This window comes from Talpa europaea (genome assembly GCF_964194135.1).
Source record: "Talpa europaea genome assembly, chromosome: 10".
NCBI classification, from domain to species: Eukaryota; Metazoa; Chordata; class Mammalia; order Eulipotyphla; family Talpidae; genus Talpa; species Talpa europaea.
In genome coordinates, this window is record NC_140077.1 from 5,285,237 (window position 1) to 5,301,335 (window position 16,099).

General features: G+C 51.6%; 1 protein-coding gene across 1 annotated transcript; it reads left to right on the forward strand.

The window, feature by feature from the left end:
- Positions 1 to 5,296: 5,296 nt before the first annotated feature.
- LOC311178161 (uncharacterized protein C10orf120 homolog) lies at positions 5,297 to 14,865 on the forward strand (the record flags this gene model as incomplete). Its single annotated transcript, XM_084244537.1, has 4 exons — positions 5,297 to 5,395; positions 13,378 to 13,451; positions 13,525 to 13,600; positions 14,122 to 14,865. 4 exons carry the CDS (start codon positions 5,297 to 5,299, stop codon positions 14,863 to 14,865), a joined length of 993 nt encoding a protein of 330 aa, XP_084100663.1.
- Between the last annotated feature and the right edge of the window lie 1,234 nt (positions 14,866 to 16,099).

The window sequence follows — 16,099 nt, forward strand, 5'->3', positions numbered from 1 at the left end:
GCAGCAGCTTCCCAAGGTCACTAGAGAGTGAGGGGCAGAACCCTAGCTCATTCCTGCTCCTGGGGGTTCCCCATCCGGTCTCTGAGGACCCTCCTGTGTTGGGTGGGGCAGCCCTGGGAACTGTTTGGGGTGCCTCGTGGTGGGACATCAGGTTCTGCTTCGTTCTTTTCAAAAGAACTTTATTCTGGATCTTCCCACCCGCTCTGGCAAGAGGATCCACATCCAAGAAGACAAAGCTCTCAGGCTCTGGGCCCTTAAGAAACAGTGCCTGGGCCCTGGGACTTCGGCTGTGCTGTTCCTGTGTGGAGTGGAGGGTGTCGGGAAGTTCAAGTGCAGGGCAAACTGATTAATCCCCATGAGGTTCCATCCTCTCCTATCAACTTGCTCCTACAGTTCACCTGTCTTAATACATGGGGGGGGGGGTGGCATCAGGTCATGACACACACAGTCTGCGGGCAGGTGAGGCTTGCTGGGATAGGAGGCCTGGAGCTGGAGGCTCCAATGCTGCCACACAGTAGCTATGCGACTTGTGTGGGTCACTTAGCTGCCACGGTCCTCACCGTAGAGTGGGGACAGGTGCACGCTACCTGTTTGGAAGGAGATGATTGAATGAAATGCATAGAAAGTGCCCAATGCAGGGGGAGCACTAGGAGCTGCAGTTATCATCAGCTCTTTTTTGCCAATAACTAGGTAGGTAAAGAGACGGATGTGTATCCCGGGCTGGCTGCTGGCGGGCACCTTCAGCCGGTGGCCCTCCTTTCTTCGCATGGCCAGAGCCGCCTCTCAAAGGGCCTGGCACTCCACATGCTAGGGAGAGTGAGTGCAGATTCCTGGAGCATAGCCCATGCTTGGGAGCGGGGCCAGGGCTTTGCTTGTTGGACAAGCTCTTGGGGTGATGATCACACAGCCCAACACTTAAGTGCAGCTAATAGGGACACTGAAGTCTTCAACGTGAAGGACTACGAAACTATATGAAGACTGGTAAGCAGAAATGAAAACAGGGTGTCTCTATTTGCAGGGTTGAGGGACTCACCTTGCTGGTGGGGACTTTCCCTCCCCAGGGGCCATCACAGCCTCTCCAAGTGCCGCCTGCCCTCGCCTCCCCGCTTCTCCAGACCCCAGGGATGGAGCTGACTCTGACTCACCGTCTCTCTGGCCCGCAGGTGGATCTTGTGGGGTGCTTCTCTTAGGGCGTCCCTCCAAGGGCCTGGGTCTGATGTCCTGCCTGGAGCAAACTAAGAAACATCAGCCATGTCAGAATCCGGTGTCCAGAACCGGGAGTGAGAAAATATCCTCCCCAGCAGGGGTCCCCAACATGTTCCCTGGGCCTCTCTTTGAAACCCCCGGCTCTCAGGCTCAGCAGAGGTGCCTGGGAATCTGGATTTTGTGCATGTAGGTGGCGAGGCCTGCAGGCAGCCTCAGGAACCCGTGCTACGGACTCACTTCCCTTAGCCCTGGTGGGGGGAGCACTGACTTGGCCATGACACATCCATTTAATCAGACGTGCTCACACCATTATGCCAGGCAGTGCATGCATCGCGCATCCCGGCGGACTGCAGTCAAGGCTGAAGCCTTCTCTTTAGATAAGCAGCCGTTTAAACACAAGTTCAACCACATTTTTTAGTTAATTCGATGTTTTTGGACGCCTCCTGAGTTCATCAGTTCAGCAAAGAGGAGGAGGCCCAGTCACCAGGCCTGGGATGAGGGCCAGGCGCGGGGGCCTTCCTTGTAGCCTGCGGGAAGGGGATGGCCAGACACGGGCCCTGCCCTGGTACCCTAAGCCAGGAGACACCTCCCTGTGAAAAGAGCAGCCTCAGAAAGGAGAGGGAGGGAAGCCAGAGAGCAGAGGCGCCAGGAGTGGTGGAGAAAAGCCGGGGTCAGGGTCACCTGGGTGGGGAAGGCGTGTCCACAAGCGGGGGGTGGTGGAGGGGGGCTGTGGAGGGTGGAGGTTTCAGCCCAGCTCCTGTCTTCCGGGTGGAAAATGGAGGAGTCCTCAATCCTGAGGAGACACAAGGGGGATTCCCCCCCACCCCACTGGGCTGCTTCATCCCCTGGGAGCCGAGATGCTCTTCCCCTGTGGCTGCCCCACCCTCCTCTGCAGAATGTGGATGCCCTGGCAGGAGGGGTGCTTGACCCAGGCAGCAGATGCTGTCAGAGCGTTTTGATCTGTTTCATTTGGCGTGTTTGGGGGAGTTTGTGAGAGTGGGAGTCAGGGAGAGGGGAGGGCTTCAGGCCAGAGTAAGGGGACAACTGATGGCCTGGGGAGAGGGGGTGGCACTGGGCGGGATGAGGAAGGACAGAGCTGCCTCTGGGGTGGGGACAAGGAGAGGCTGGACGGAACAGTTTGATTTGAGTGTATGAGTGTGTGTGTGTGTAAGTGTGCATGAGTGAGTGCGTGTGTGTGTGGGGGGGGAGCAGAGGGTCAGCTCTGAGCACAAGAGAGAAAGGTGTCTGGGAGCACCACAGCTAATGGGGTATAACTTGATCCCACTGTGGGTTGAGAGATGATTTCAGCAACTTAACATGGGTCTTGTTGATTGGATAAATTCTACACCAGGAAACAATCACATTTTCAGAAATAGCCCTTCTCTCCAGGGGTTGACAAATTGCCCTTTGTCCTCACAATTTACTCGCAAATCACCTGATCTCCGCCAAATTTAGTGGACACAGGTTCCCCAGCCCCTTCTGCTATCAGGGAGCTGTGCACTGAGCCGCATTATGTAAAAGGGACCTGTTCCTGGGAGGTCTCACTGGCCTCATTGTCTGGGAGATTCTTGTGCAATAGGAGCACCGGAGCCTAAAAAAGCTGCTAAGGCCGTCTCGGATGACTAATCACACGCTCCGGGAAGCTCACGAGCTCTCCCCACAAACTGTAGGGCGACTGACACATGTCGTGTGAGTGGCGAGGTGAGCGTGTACATCCTGGCAAGAGGATTGGGAAGGGGTGAAGATACAGGAGGGGCCCGCAAGCCGTCAAGAAAACGGCCTCAGTGATAATCGATACTTGCGAGTCGTGTCTAGAAGTCTCCTGAGCCTCCTGACTATCCTCAGATTTGAAGCAACTCAGGGCAAGGAACCCCATAATCTTGTTGTCTTGATTTTCAGAGGCTCCATAAACAGCATCAGCCAGTGCGGTGACAGCCCTGCTCACTGTTTACTTGGACTATTTATGGAGCCCCCTCTCTTGAGCCAGAAATTGTGCTAAGTGGGTCCCAGTGAGGCAGCATCCTCAGTGTGGCCAACAGCGCTGGGGCTGGGTGGTGAATTTGCACATTTCAAGGACCACAGGGTAATGCAGAGGGAGGAAGAGCTGAATGTTGTGACCCAATCTCCAAAACATCCAGTGAACATGATCGACAGCCCTTATTTTGGCTGATTTCTGACACGGCTTTTCAGTGTGACGAAGGAGTGGACCTATCTTAGCTCCCAGGGACCCACTTTGCTGCTCCCACACATTATCAAGCAGTCATCAGGGTGCAGCCTTAAGAGAATCACTGAATTTTAGGGTGGCTCTTTTTCCAATTCCCAGAAATCATTAAACTCGCTTATTCCAGGCTGGCTTGTCTCTCCCGTCTCCCCCGTCTCCCTCCTCACGTGTACCCTAAATTCACGAGGTCTCTGATTCCAGACAGACTAAAGCATAGTCCAATCAACTTCCCACACGCGCAATACACTTCAAATAAAGCCCAAGGGTCAGGGTCACTGAGATGCAGGCCACATCATCCCGGGGATCACTTTCATTCCCAAAGTGGGATCTCGGCCACTGTCAGCACCATGCAAGTCAGCACCCCCTTGGCCACAACTGGAACAAATATCATCCATCTGAATGTCAAATTATCTCAAGAATGTTCCAGCACTGCAGTGCTTCAGAAAGCCCCATCCATTTCCATACCCATTTGGTACAGCTCATAAACCCCCAGTGCACCCAGCTGCCTCGCATTGATACAGGGAAGGAGAGCACTCTTGCCCTGACACAGATGTTCAAAATATTGAATCTATTACCTGAAACCTATTACTGACATATTGAAAGAGGAAACTATCTTGGTTCCTTGGGGGAATTTAAAATGTTTTCAATCTGAACCCAATGATCTATATTTCCATCTCTTCTCAGTTTGAAATACATAGTTCAGAATTTCAGCTTCTACAGCAATAGCTAATATTGAGTGAGCAAGCGTTTTCTATATGTGAGGCATTCTTTCAAGTAATTTGCAAACATTATTTGATGAAAACTACCCAGCAATCCAATGAAGCAACTATTTTTTATGTGGGAGAAGACAGCAGCATGGAGAGGTTAAAAAACTTGCCCAAGTTCCCATGGCCAGTAAGTGTGGACTTTTGAACTATCCTGATCTTTCTGGTCCTAAAATCATGTTCCCAAATGCATACCTCATTGGAGACAGAAATGAGAAACAAGCCCTAGAGTCCCAAAGGATTCAAGAAATCATTTAAATCCTCTTAATACTCTAATATGTTTGAGTGGCTGACGTAAACATATCTATATAATTACGTGCAGAACACAAAAAGAGCTTGAGCACAAGCATTCCAATCAGACCTTCTTCCCTAGCTGGTGAGTTATGCTTTTCTTTGTTGGTCAAGCGTATTTCCAAATTCTCATTTGTTACTATAAATGGGAAAGTGAGGTAACAAAGAACTTTACGGCTTTCCTCCCAAGCCACAAAGTAACAATAAAAACAACTGACATTATGCAGGTATTTTACATTGGTTTAGTTCCAAATTAAATTAAGATCAAGAACACCAAATTGATAAATCCTTTTTTACAGAAAGACACAGATTGTCAGATTAGAAGACTCCATGAATCAAGTTCAGATAATTTTAGATCCTCTCAAATAGTTTAAACATTCTTCTACTCTACATTTTACAACTCCAACTCCTCAACCAAGGAGATGGTGACAATAATTTAATACCTTTAGCGCTAAGCAACAATATATAAGCCAAAGAGCATCTTCAAAATCTTCATTTAATTATCCTAAGGGCAAGTAGTCCTTTATCTACCTCTCTTCAGAATCCTAGACTCAGAGCTGTGTTTGTAAAGAATAGTAATTCAGCTGATGCCTCGTTTGCAAAACATGGATCTTACAGGACCTATTTGCCCCTACATCCCTAAATTGCTCATGATGCCTGCCCTCCTCGGAATCACAGGACACCCCAACAGTGGTTGGGCTGTATAAGCCCCATAGAGACCTGCTCGTCAGTCTCTGGCGCCAGGCTCTCCAGCAGTGGAGTAAGAGCAACGAGTCACGCGTTCCCTCCAAGCTTGGAACAAGGCATGAGCAAAATGGCCCTGGGCATTCGTGGCCGTACCTGCTTCATGGAGAACAAGAGCCTGGAAGAGCAGCAGCCAAAGGAGGAGGGCTGGGCCGCCCATGCTGGGAAGGTTTCCAGCTCCTGGAAAACATGGAGTTTCAGCTTTATATGCGCTCGGGCTCCGGGGCGGGCGGCTGCAACCGGATGCCTCCCAGGCTGGACTGGCACGCGTTCAGGGCAGGGCGGCCCGTCTGCTTCCGCTATCTGCAAGGGACGGCGATTGCTCTTATTGGGGACGGTCCATGGGACAGTTAGAAGTGACATCAGAGAGAAGACACAGACTGTGCGCTGCTTCCTGGCTAGGCAGGTGGACACTCTAGCCCTCTGAGGGGTGGGACAGGCAATTTTACAAGCAAAGATACGATTTCTCAATAGATGTTGTTGTGACAGAGACTAAGTTTTTCTGGTAACCTCCACGCCAATAAATCATAAAATAAATTCAGTCAACATTAACCAAGGCAGGAAATAAGACAGACATATTTCATAGACAAGAGTAGCCCTCACTGGTGCAATATTTCACAGACCAAACATGAATCTCTACTTCCCTATAACTTTACCTGTCTTTGGAACACTGGAAGTCTGTCTAGGGCGGACTACGGAATATACTATTTAGCTGTTAGAAGTGTAAGGAAACTCTGCATTTCAGGTCTAGTCTCAGAAAAGCCAGTTTCCGTCCCTCCCTTCTAAGTCCTTGGCATCTGAAGTCACACTGTGGGCTTCAGCTGGGAGCCCCGGTTCCTGAACTTTGGCTTCATCCACACTGCTGTCTACGAGACAGACATTCCCTCTTCTCCAGGTCTCAGAAGGGTGTCTCTCCCCAGTGGTCCTCAGTAAGGTCTGTGTCTCCCTCTGCCCCAGGTTGCGGGGTCCCCACTCTCCTTGTTGGCACCCGTGGTCACACCTGCCATGGTCACATCGACTCCCTCACTCACACTCACGCTCTCGCTTCCCACTCTAATTTCTGCAAACTTCTCAGGGGCTTGAGCCACTCAAGGGCTGAAATAAAAAGAGCAGGATGAACTCTGTTATGCGATGCGTAGGTGGCGGGAATCCACGTGCAATGCCGACCACAGAAACCACGCCGTGGCTGTAGCCACACTGTGCAGTGGACTTGAAAGTTGCTGAGACAATAGGTCTTAAATGTTGCCACCATACACACATGAAAAATGGCAACTGTGTGCGGTGCTGGAGGTGTTAACTATCTTATTGCAATCATTTCATGCCATATACATAGATCAAATCACCAAGCTGTACACCTTAAACTGATGCAATGTTATATGTCGACTACCTCCTGATAAACCTGGGAAAATCATTCTTAAAAGTTTATTAGCACATTGAACATTCATATACTGCGATGCATAGTCTGACACTGTAAGGTCTGGTCCCGGTCCACCTGCTGTGGGGAGCATGCAACCCCCGCTTCAGAGACTCTCAGCACTCAGGGCCCTCTGCCTGATCCTCAGCCTCCTGCACACTCGACGGCAGCCACTGTTGGTGGCGAGCTGGACGGCCAAGGTTTCTCAGACTTAACGAGGCCAGGAAAGCACAGGCTGAGAGAAGAGGTGGAGGGCACCCCTTCAGCAACCAGCCCCGGAAGACTGGGCAGTTTTCTGGAAGCTGCTCTAGGAAGGCACCAAACTTCTAGAGAGCAGAGACCAGCTGCTGCCAACTCTGGGGAGGGGGAAGTCCTGCCCACACCTTGATTCTCCCCCCTACCGCACTTTTCTTTCCTCCTCCTCTTTCCCTTCCTTCCAGTAAATCCTACCGAGCTCCTGTTACATCCCAGACCCCATTCCCGGCGAGGGGCCCCCTCAGAGAAAGCAGGGTGTGCCCTGTCCCTGCGGAGCCATAGTTCCCCTCGGGGGAGAGGGACGATGGGGACAGAGTGAGACGAGAAAGGTGTCACTGGTGGCAAGTGCTGTGGAGGACGCGGTGGGGGAGCACACAGCTCTGCCAGGGGAGACCTGGCGGAGAAGTTGGCATCTAAGAAGGGACAGCCGAACAGGTGGATGAAGAGGACTTCTGGACATTGGCAGGAATGTCCATCTGGGCAGATTCTTTGGGGTCACCCTGGTGCCAGTGTTCCAAGCACACTCTTTGGGTGTGTAAACACATCTGAAGAGGTGTGAACCTGTACCCCAAATCATATAGTGTTGTAAACTGTGGTTACCTCAATTAAAAAAAAAAAAACAGTACAATTAAAAAAAAGAACAAGAAATGCCTATTCCCCAGGTGTCCACCATGCGCAGAAACAACAGATGCCTCCAGCGGAATCAGGGGCAATCTGGGTGCACGACGCTGGCCCCGGAGGAAGCCAAGACTTCCTGCTCTTCATCAGCATTCAAGAGAAAACATTCGAGCTTCTCCAACCAAACCCCACTTACTCCACGAGAGCTGTGGACACCTCACAAACATCACCAGGCCACTCGTGAGACCCCGGGGGCAAGGAGGCAGCAGAGGCAGCGGGTGAAATCCTGCAGGACCACCTGTCTCTTGGGCTCTGGGTCTCAGGCTGCCTGAGCCGGGGAGGGGCCGACATGCCCTGAGTGGCCCCACATCCCCACCAGAGCCCACTTGTTTGCCTGAGGTCTCCTAACCTTCCCCACCCCCAGGAGGTGACTGAGGCCACACCAACGCTGACAGATGTGGGGTCGGTAAACCCAGCTTGGCGGGTCACCACATTTGTCCCGTCTCCCCCTCCCTGGGGCTGCAGCGCCTATATTTATTTAGAAAAAATGAATGAATTTGTAGACATTCGGGAAGATGATGGGGGGCACACAAAGATTTTAATCCAGGGATCTCAAACCAAACCCTGCAGGCTGCACAGCACAATCCACAGCCCGCAGGTGGGAAAAGCGCTCACCCCAAGACACGGGCCAAGGGTAAGGTGCGTGAGAGTGGAGAAACCGTCTCATCTTCAACCTGAAATCGCTGGGGCTGAGCTCATGGCACCATTGCCTATTTGCGGTTAGGTCATCTCCTTCGAGAAAAAGAATCTCAAGTTGTTATAAAGATGAATAGACTTTAAAAAGATTTTTTTTAAACTAAGTGAAGAAGCTCAGGTGAAGTAAAATAAGAGCAGGGGGGACCACTGAAGCCTAGAACAGATGTTGGAAAGCAGGAAAATTGGACAATAAATTAAATTTGAAAAGGGCATTGGCACTATGAAGGAGGTAAGTGGTATTCATGTAACTCCTTCTGTTTGTCTAGTGCTTATTTATTGCTCCGAGTGTTTCACATTTATTATTTCATTTTAGTTATTTTAGTAGTTCTGAGAGTACCGGAACAGTCAGTCTTATTTCCACTTTACGGAAGGGGAAACTGAGTCATGTAGAAATGGGCTCTTATGCTCAAGGCCAGCTAGCCGGTGAGAGAATGGAGCTGGCTGGTCTTCATATTCTCCGTGGTCTTAAAAAGCCAGGTGACACAGGTGAGTAGCCTCTTCCTCGAAGGTATATTAGAATTTTATCATCATTTCTGCTCCCCACCCTGCCTCTGGTGAATCCTCTCATCTCTTTCCACCCCAGCCCTCACCTCCCACCTACATCCTAGCTCTTCTACGCAAAAGTAAATAAATAAAATCTTAAAAAAAAACAAAACATATGATCCCAGTTCAAAGTGGGATAAACTGGCTTGCTATTGGCTTTGGTTTTGGTAAACTCTCACTTTGAACAAGAAACTTGCTTTCTTTAAACACAAAACACAGCTTCTAAGCCACAGAGAGGTCTAGTCCAGGTTTTCCTCGTGGTGTCCTCCTACCCTGATTCGTGTGGCCTGCACTCTGCCGAGTGGACCTGGACAGATGGTTGTTCTTTTTCTTGCCCCATGTTTTTTCTGAGCTGCACTTTTTACTACCTTCTCGCCAACACCTTGAGTTTCGGTGCAACAGTAATCTTTGTCATCTCCTGTGAAATACCTAGGGAGTGGGCTCTTGATCTAGGTGTGGTCATGGAGAAGGGGCTCTAAGTTAGCACTGCAGCAAAGCGGCTTCCACAGAAGTGGCACATCTTACACTCAGTGTATGAGGAGCCAGTGGCAGGTGGCTTTTGCATTTTTCCTGACCCCGTGACTCCTGCCCTCTCCTCATCCTTTATGCTTCATGGTCAGTTGACCACCTTGTGTGTGCACTTCCTTGACACCATATCAGGTGGGTTAAAAGGGGGCCTGGCACTCCAGCTGTCCACAAAGAGCGGCTGCAGCTGGGATGCAGCTGGGCCCAGGGAAGGCGCTGGGCCTCCCTGATGTGTCTCCGCTGATGGCGGGAGTGGTGGAGGCTGCCACGAGGGGATGACAATAGTAACAGTCACTGAGGTGCCCCAGCTGCAAGACCCACAGGCCACGGCTGTGACTGAAAGGGAAGGAGGGGCAGAGGAGGAGCAGATGGCGAGCCCAGCCGCGCGGTGAGGCTCCACAGAGGACGACTTCTGTTTGCTTGCTTTGAACGCTGCTCTGGAAATAGTAACGACTGATTTCCTATTGACGGAATCAAGTGGACTCTTGAGTGAAAAGCAGGCAAAGGATCGCACAACCCAAGTGAGTGTGCAGGCTGCCAGCTTGGGTCCTCAGCACTGGCCATCCAGGTCTCTGACAGGACTCTCTTCCAGGCACACAGCTGAAAAACCATGCAAATGGCCTCACCCTGGGGTCAGATCCCAAATAAGATATACTGTATCTCCCGCCCTCTTGCCCCACAGGAGTTCCAGTAATTTCAGAGATGCTTTGCCAACCAGGGTTTAAGATAAGACGGTTTCATGTTTGTATCCCATAACTCACGCAATCTTTTTAATACATGCTCAATTGGCTTCAACCTTCTCCAAAGAACTAGGCCTCTCCTTGGTTGAGTCCCAAGTGGGGCAAGGGGCCTACTGGGACAGTTCAGACAGATCAGCTCTCCCACCATCCTAGGGAGTTAGAGAGAGCACCCCAAGTGACTTTTTTTTAATTAATTAATTTATTTATACAAGCACTGGGTACAGTCAGAAGCGCGGGAGGGTGAGAGAATTCACCAGAGCCAGAGCGGGGAGCAGAGCAGGCAGAAGGACCGAAGGACACTGCTGAGGGGAGCAGCGGGCGGCAGGAGAGGTCTGCGCGCCATGTGGGACCCTCCTCTGGTGGCCGGGGAGCAGCCGGGGATCGAACCGGTGCTGCAGAGGCTGCGGGCAGCTTTGCAACCCAGCGCTCAACTGCTGCGCCACTGGGGAGGCCCTCCAAGTGACTTTTAAGCTCCACCTCGAGTTGTGGAAAAGGTCAGTGTCTCATACATTTGCAAACCCACAGAAATAAGCGGGGCCACCCAAGGTTCAGAACACATCACAGGTCCAGGCAGGAAGAGTAGCTGGGGCCAGGGAGCTACCTACACCCTGCATTTTATGAAACATACAGAAGAATCCACCCCATGATGGGTGAGCCTGGTGAAGTTTCCCGAAAATCTGAAGATGATGCAGGGTTGAGACCTGCCCACTGCTGGGCACGGCTGTACCATTCTAAGGATGGCAGTTGTTTCTTAGCCCTATATCCACTTGGGGGCCCTTTCCTGGACTCAGACCCCCACCACGTAGTGTAAACACAGCTGTAAGTCTGATCAGTGTCTGATATGGAGGCTTCGATATTTCAAATATCATCCAACCTATGACAGCAATTACTGAAGCTATCAATCTGGTGTTTTGGAAGCTGATTAGATTAGAAATGTGATTAGCACATCTTTAAATATGAATGTATATTTAAATGAGTCAAGGCATGCATAATCACAGACTGGAGCCTGCCTATAATAAATGCTCCATGAATATCAGTCCTTGTTCCTGCTAATTTTGTGGCTTTCTTACTTCACACCCAGCCTGCCACATCAGGGTGGTCAGCACTGCCTCGGCGGCCTGGCCTCTCGGTAAACACCCTTGTGAATTTCCCCAGTGTCATATTCACTTTCAATCTCCTTATCAGAGTGATTTATACCTCCAGCTCCACGCCATTTCCTGGGGCATCTAACCTCAGATTATATGGAGATTGGTGGGTTTTCATTTTGTTTTCTTTTTTCTAATTTTAAATACTGTGACCTTGGGCAAATCATTGAAACTTTCCCCAGGACACTGGCTTCTTTGTCTGCTAAACTGAGAGACACCACCTTGGGAGAGTGAGTAGGTGGGGAGCCAGGGACGCCTGCCCACCCCCATCCCCGTGAGGGTCCTCCTGGGAGGCCACTTTTTTTCTCACATTCTCTTTGTGGGAGTTTTCTTCCCAGACAGTGGGCCGAGCTGAATCAGGGGTCAGGGGGCACAAGACAAGGATGGAGCCCCGATTCTGACTAACCCATGTGTCCTGTCCCAAGCCATCCCTCCTCCGGGTCCCTCTGCCACTGACAGGCGGGGGCGTGTTCCTGTTACAAAGAGGAGGCCCATCTTCTTGTCTGCCTGGAATGCTGTGGTCTCGAATCACAGTTGGGTTTGCCAGGCGCCATCTTCATGCCAGGCTAATACAGGAAGTTGTTATTTAGAGATAAGGGAAACCACAGTTCACACCCTCCCTTCGTAATCTGATGGAGTCTCAGAACGACTAAGCCATTTCTGTGTTTGCCGAAGGGGAGTTAAGAGGATCTCCAGCCCGATTCTCAAGAGGGACCATTAAGCCCGGTGAGCTAGGGCTTTATCCCAGCTACAGCTCGGGCAGGGACTTCCGGCTCTGTGGGAAGGAGGCAGGTGTCGTAGGGCCTGGACCTAGCGGTGACAGAGACAAGACCCCGATTCTACCACCAAAGGCCAAGGAGGAGGGGTGACCGAAAGCTAGAAAGGACAGGATTGTTTTAAGAGGAAACATTTGAAGGCAAATCTGGAGCCATAGAAAGTAGACCAGGAGTCTTGTCGCTCCCAGGGGAACAGGTGTACGTGGGCACGAGGGATCGTTTGGGGCGATGCTAGCAAAATTCCAGAACCGGACTAGAGAGACAGTTGCACAAAACTTGGTATATATTTACTAAAATTCACTGGGTTGCCTATTTAAAACAGGTGAAATTTTTGGTATGTGAATTACACCTCCATGAAATTGTTTTAAAAAAATCAAGCTGTGGCAGATCAACCTTCTTCCAAGGGAGGTGCCGTCCGCATTGCTCTCCCCGCAGGGAAAGGCACCAAGCCTCCGGTCTGGCTGCTGCCCCACCACGTCTCCCCCTCAGCACCCACTGCTCCCAGCTCCTGGACGTACCAGGCGCTCCCCCACTCTGCCCCTTTGCTGTTTCTTGCGTGTGGAGACCCACACCCCCGCCTGCCAGGTTTGTCTTCCGTGAACTGGGTAGCTGTCACTTCTTCATTAGAACCATCAAGTCAAGCCCAGATCCCCCGCGGTTGGCAGGGAGAGACACACCGGAGATGGCCAGTGCAGGGCAACAGAGGCCTGGTCCATGCCCCCACTGGCCTGAGGCTCACTAACCCGGCCATTCCAGGGTCCTGGTCTCACAACGACTCTCCACTCTCCCTCCCTCTCCTCAGTTCAAATGTAACTCATGGCCATGACCACACTGGAGTAGTCTAAGCCCAGGGCATAGACACTATCAGCAAGGAGGGACCGAGATTCAGCTTCTCTGGCTGTGATCCACGCCCTCCCCTCCCCGCCCAGCCCAGCCCTCTGACTCCAGCCCACGAGCTGCAGTGTGGGCTCATTTCCCCCAGAGGATCATCCTGATGCCTTAAATTCGACCTCATAATAGCTCCCAAGTAGGCCAGCTATGATGCAAGAAGGCCCTTGACTGTCCCTGCTGTCACCAATAAACTGAATTAGAGGAAGCTCCCAGCAGTCACATGCCCATTCTAGCCGACAGCCACAGTATGATCAGAGAATGGGAAACTTTCTATCAGAAAACCAGAAAGCAGGAGGCTAAAGATCAAAGGGCCCAAGGAAGGAGCCCTGAAGAGGAGCCAGATAAGAATAGGATGTCCCTCAAAGTACTGCACGCAAGCGATAACTTGCAGGATAGAAACCTGCAGTGCTGCCAGGTGGGCCTGTGCTCCGCTTCGCCCTTGAGGTGAGGGTGCCCCGCGCATCCAGCTGTCTCCATCCACCCCACAGGAGCCCATCCAGGCTGCAGAAGCACCTAGAGGCTGGGTGGTCTGGCCTGAACAACTGGACTCTCCCAACGTGAGGTTTCCCGCTGCAAGAGGGGAAAAGAGGAAACATTTCCTGGATTTCTAACTCGCTTGCTTCCCTGCCTTCCAGGATATGGTCCAGACAGCAGAAGCCAGACCAACACATTGCCCTCGGGAAATACTCCCCCTTGGAGAAGGAGATACTAGTAAGTGCCCTGAAGCGTGCACACTGGGGGGGCCCTCCCGGGAAGCCAGTTGGTTAGGCAAGGGGGGAGCCAGAGGCGAAACCTTGTTGTAGAGCAACCCTGATAGACATCATTTCCCCCTAACAACCTCAGGATGGGGGTGGAAGTTTCCCAAACAGCGGCCCGTGTTGGCTGAGTCTGCTTGTGGTTTCCGCCCCTGCAGAGCAAAATACTCTCATTTCAAAAATCCCAATTAGAAATTTAATTATAAGTGACAACAAGGGACAGAAGCTGCCATGTCTTGAGCCCTCACCCAGCGCCCACAGGGGCCCTGTCAGGTCAATTATATTTTTCCAAATCCATAGTAACTAAGGAGGGTCAGAATTTGGACCCTGGCTTGTCTGATCCCCGAGGTCTGCCCTCTTTCCCTCTATGGGGGCTCAAAGCACTCAGCAATGGGGGGAGAAGGTGCCACCGCTAATTCTATCTGTGGGGACCCCGGTCCTGTCCCACGGAGGCCTTAACGCCCGCCCTGTTGTCAGCGTCTAGGGGGCGTTCACACCATCGCAGCAAGGAGGTTTCTGAAGTATAAGCAAGAGGAAGAGAGGCTGATGCTCAAAGAGCTCCGCCTGCTGTCCTCAGATTACAAACGGGCCATGGAATACAAGAGGCAACACCCCCCCTCCTGCACCTGTGACGGGCCTCTGGAGAAAATATGGACGGCGAAAGTGACGGTGGCCACAGAGGACTTCCAGATGCCGCCGCGAGAGAGGCTCACGGTCAGCAAACACGTAGAAAGGATGCAGCTCGCCCGGGGCCTGCGAAGTGCGCACATTTTGCCCAGCATAGAAAAGTGCAGGGATCCGTGGCCCCTGCCTGGAGAGAGCCAGCGCCCAGAGGCGAAGGGCCGCGCCCGGGAAGAGGAGGAGGGTGGTGACGCCGCTCCCCTCGAGGAGGCCAAGCAAGAGGAGGAGGACCAGGCAGAGGAGGAAAGCACAGAAAGACAAAACACAAACATGAAGGTGATTTTCAAGGCAGGAGAACCAAAGAAACCGCTAACCTGCTGTCTAGGTGACCGGAGGCCTTTCCTGCCCTCGAAGCGGGAGCGGTGCATCACGGGTTTAACGAATCGGAACCTTTTACACGTGGCTGAATTCCCTGGAGACCTGATGCTGATGAATCAGGATTTAATATCACAGGGTTCCGTCCCCAAAGATGGGGCGGAGACCTGCTTCCTAGGGATGTGGAGAGAGAGCTTGTGCAGAGCTGCCTCTCAGGATGACTAAAGCGGTATTTACCCCGTGGTAAGCGAGTGTCCTGGTCCTTGCACCCCTGCAGCTCAGGCCCTGGCACACTCCTTCCTCGTTTTCTTTTGGGACCTGACCTCCAGGGGCTTCCAGACAAAGCCTAGCTGCTGAGGCTTCTTTTTCTCAGGAAACTTTGCTCTCAGTTCCAACCCTCACCTACCGCCCCGGCCTTCCCAAGGGGTCAGCGCCTCCTTCCCGCCTCAGAGGGTAAATGGAGTCCATCAGGCTTTTCACGCCACTGGCCTCTGTGGCTTGATCTTGTTAATGTAGACAGCGTGTGGGTGTGGGGCACGTGGGCCTGACTGTGGACACCTTAGCATGGATGCGTGTGTGTGTGTGCACGCAAGTGTGCATACCTGTACCGAGGAGGGAGGGGATAAAAAGTGGAGGCGGGCCTCCCTGGTGGCACAAGGGGTTAAGCAGGGCACTATGAAGCAATCCACAGCCTCTGCAGCACGAGTTCGATCCCTGGGCCGGCCAGGGAGAAACCACATGGTGCAGCAGACCTCTCCTGACTCCCCACTGATCCCCTCAGCCCTGTATTTCGGTCCTTCTGCCTCTTCTGTTCCCCACTCTATCTCTGGGGAATCCTCTCACCCCCCCACATCTCTGGCCTGTACCCCAGCTCTTGTATGCATAAATAAATAAATCTTTAAAATAAAAAAAAAGTGGAGGCAGCATCACTCTGGGGGAGGGGGCTCCAGTTGCTGTCTCCCTTCCGGCTTCTTTGCCTCGTTTTCCATTAAAACCTACATAAATGATGCCAAGGACGCCAAATTCTCTTCTTGAGATTTAGGAAAAGAGACTTATTCAAAGAAATTTCACCAAGTAGGAGGCTGAGAGCCCAGGCTCTCACAGGGCAGGAGAATGGAAATTCCCTACGGGGAGGTGGCTAGAATGTGCAGGAGGTGAGGCTGCGGGCAGGTGTGAGTCAAAGGTCAGAGCCAGAGGGCAGGGACCAGCCAAAGAGTTTGCTTAAGTGATTTCATTTAACAACATTTTACTTCCAATTGGTAAGTGAAAAGTTCAGCTAAACACTGATGAGAAAGATCAAGAATCTGAAGGTCTGTGGCCAGTTTGCGCAGGGATATGTGTATATTAGTATGCATGTATATTTACAGAGGGCATCTAGTCTACATTCTGTATTTAACATGGACAAGACACATTTTCAAATAGTCACTACAAAATCCAAAGAGATAATAACGAGAATTTT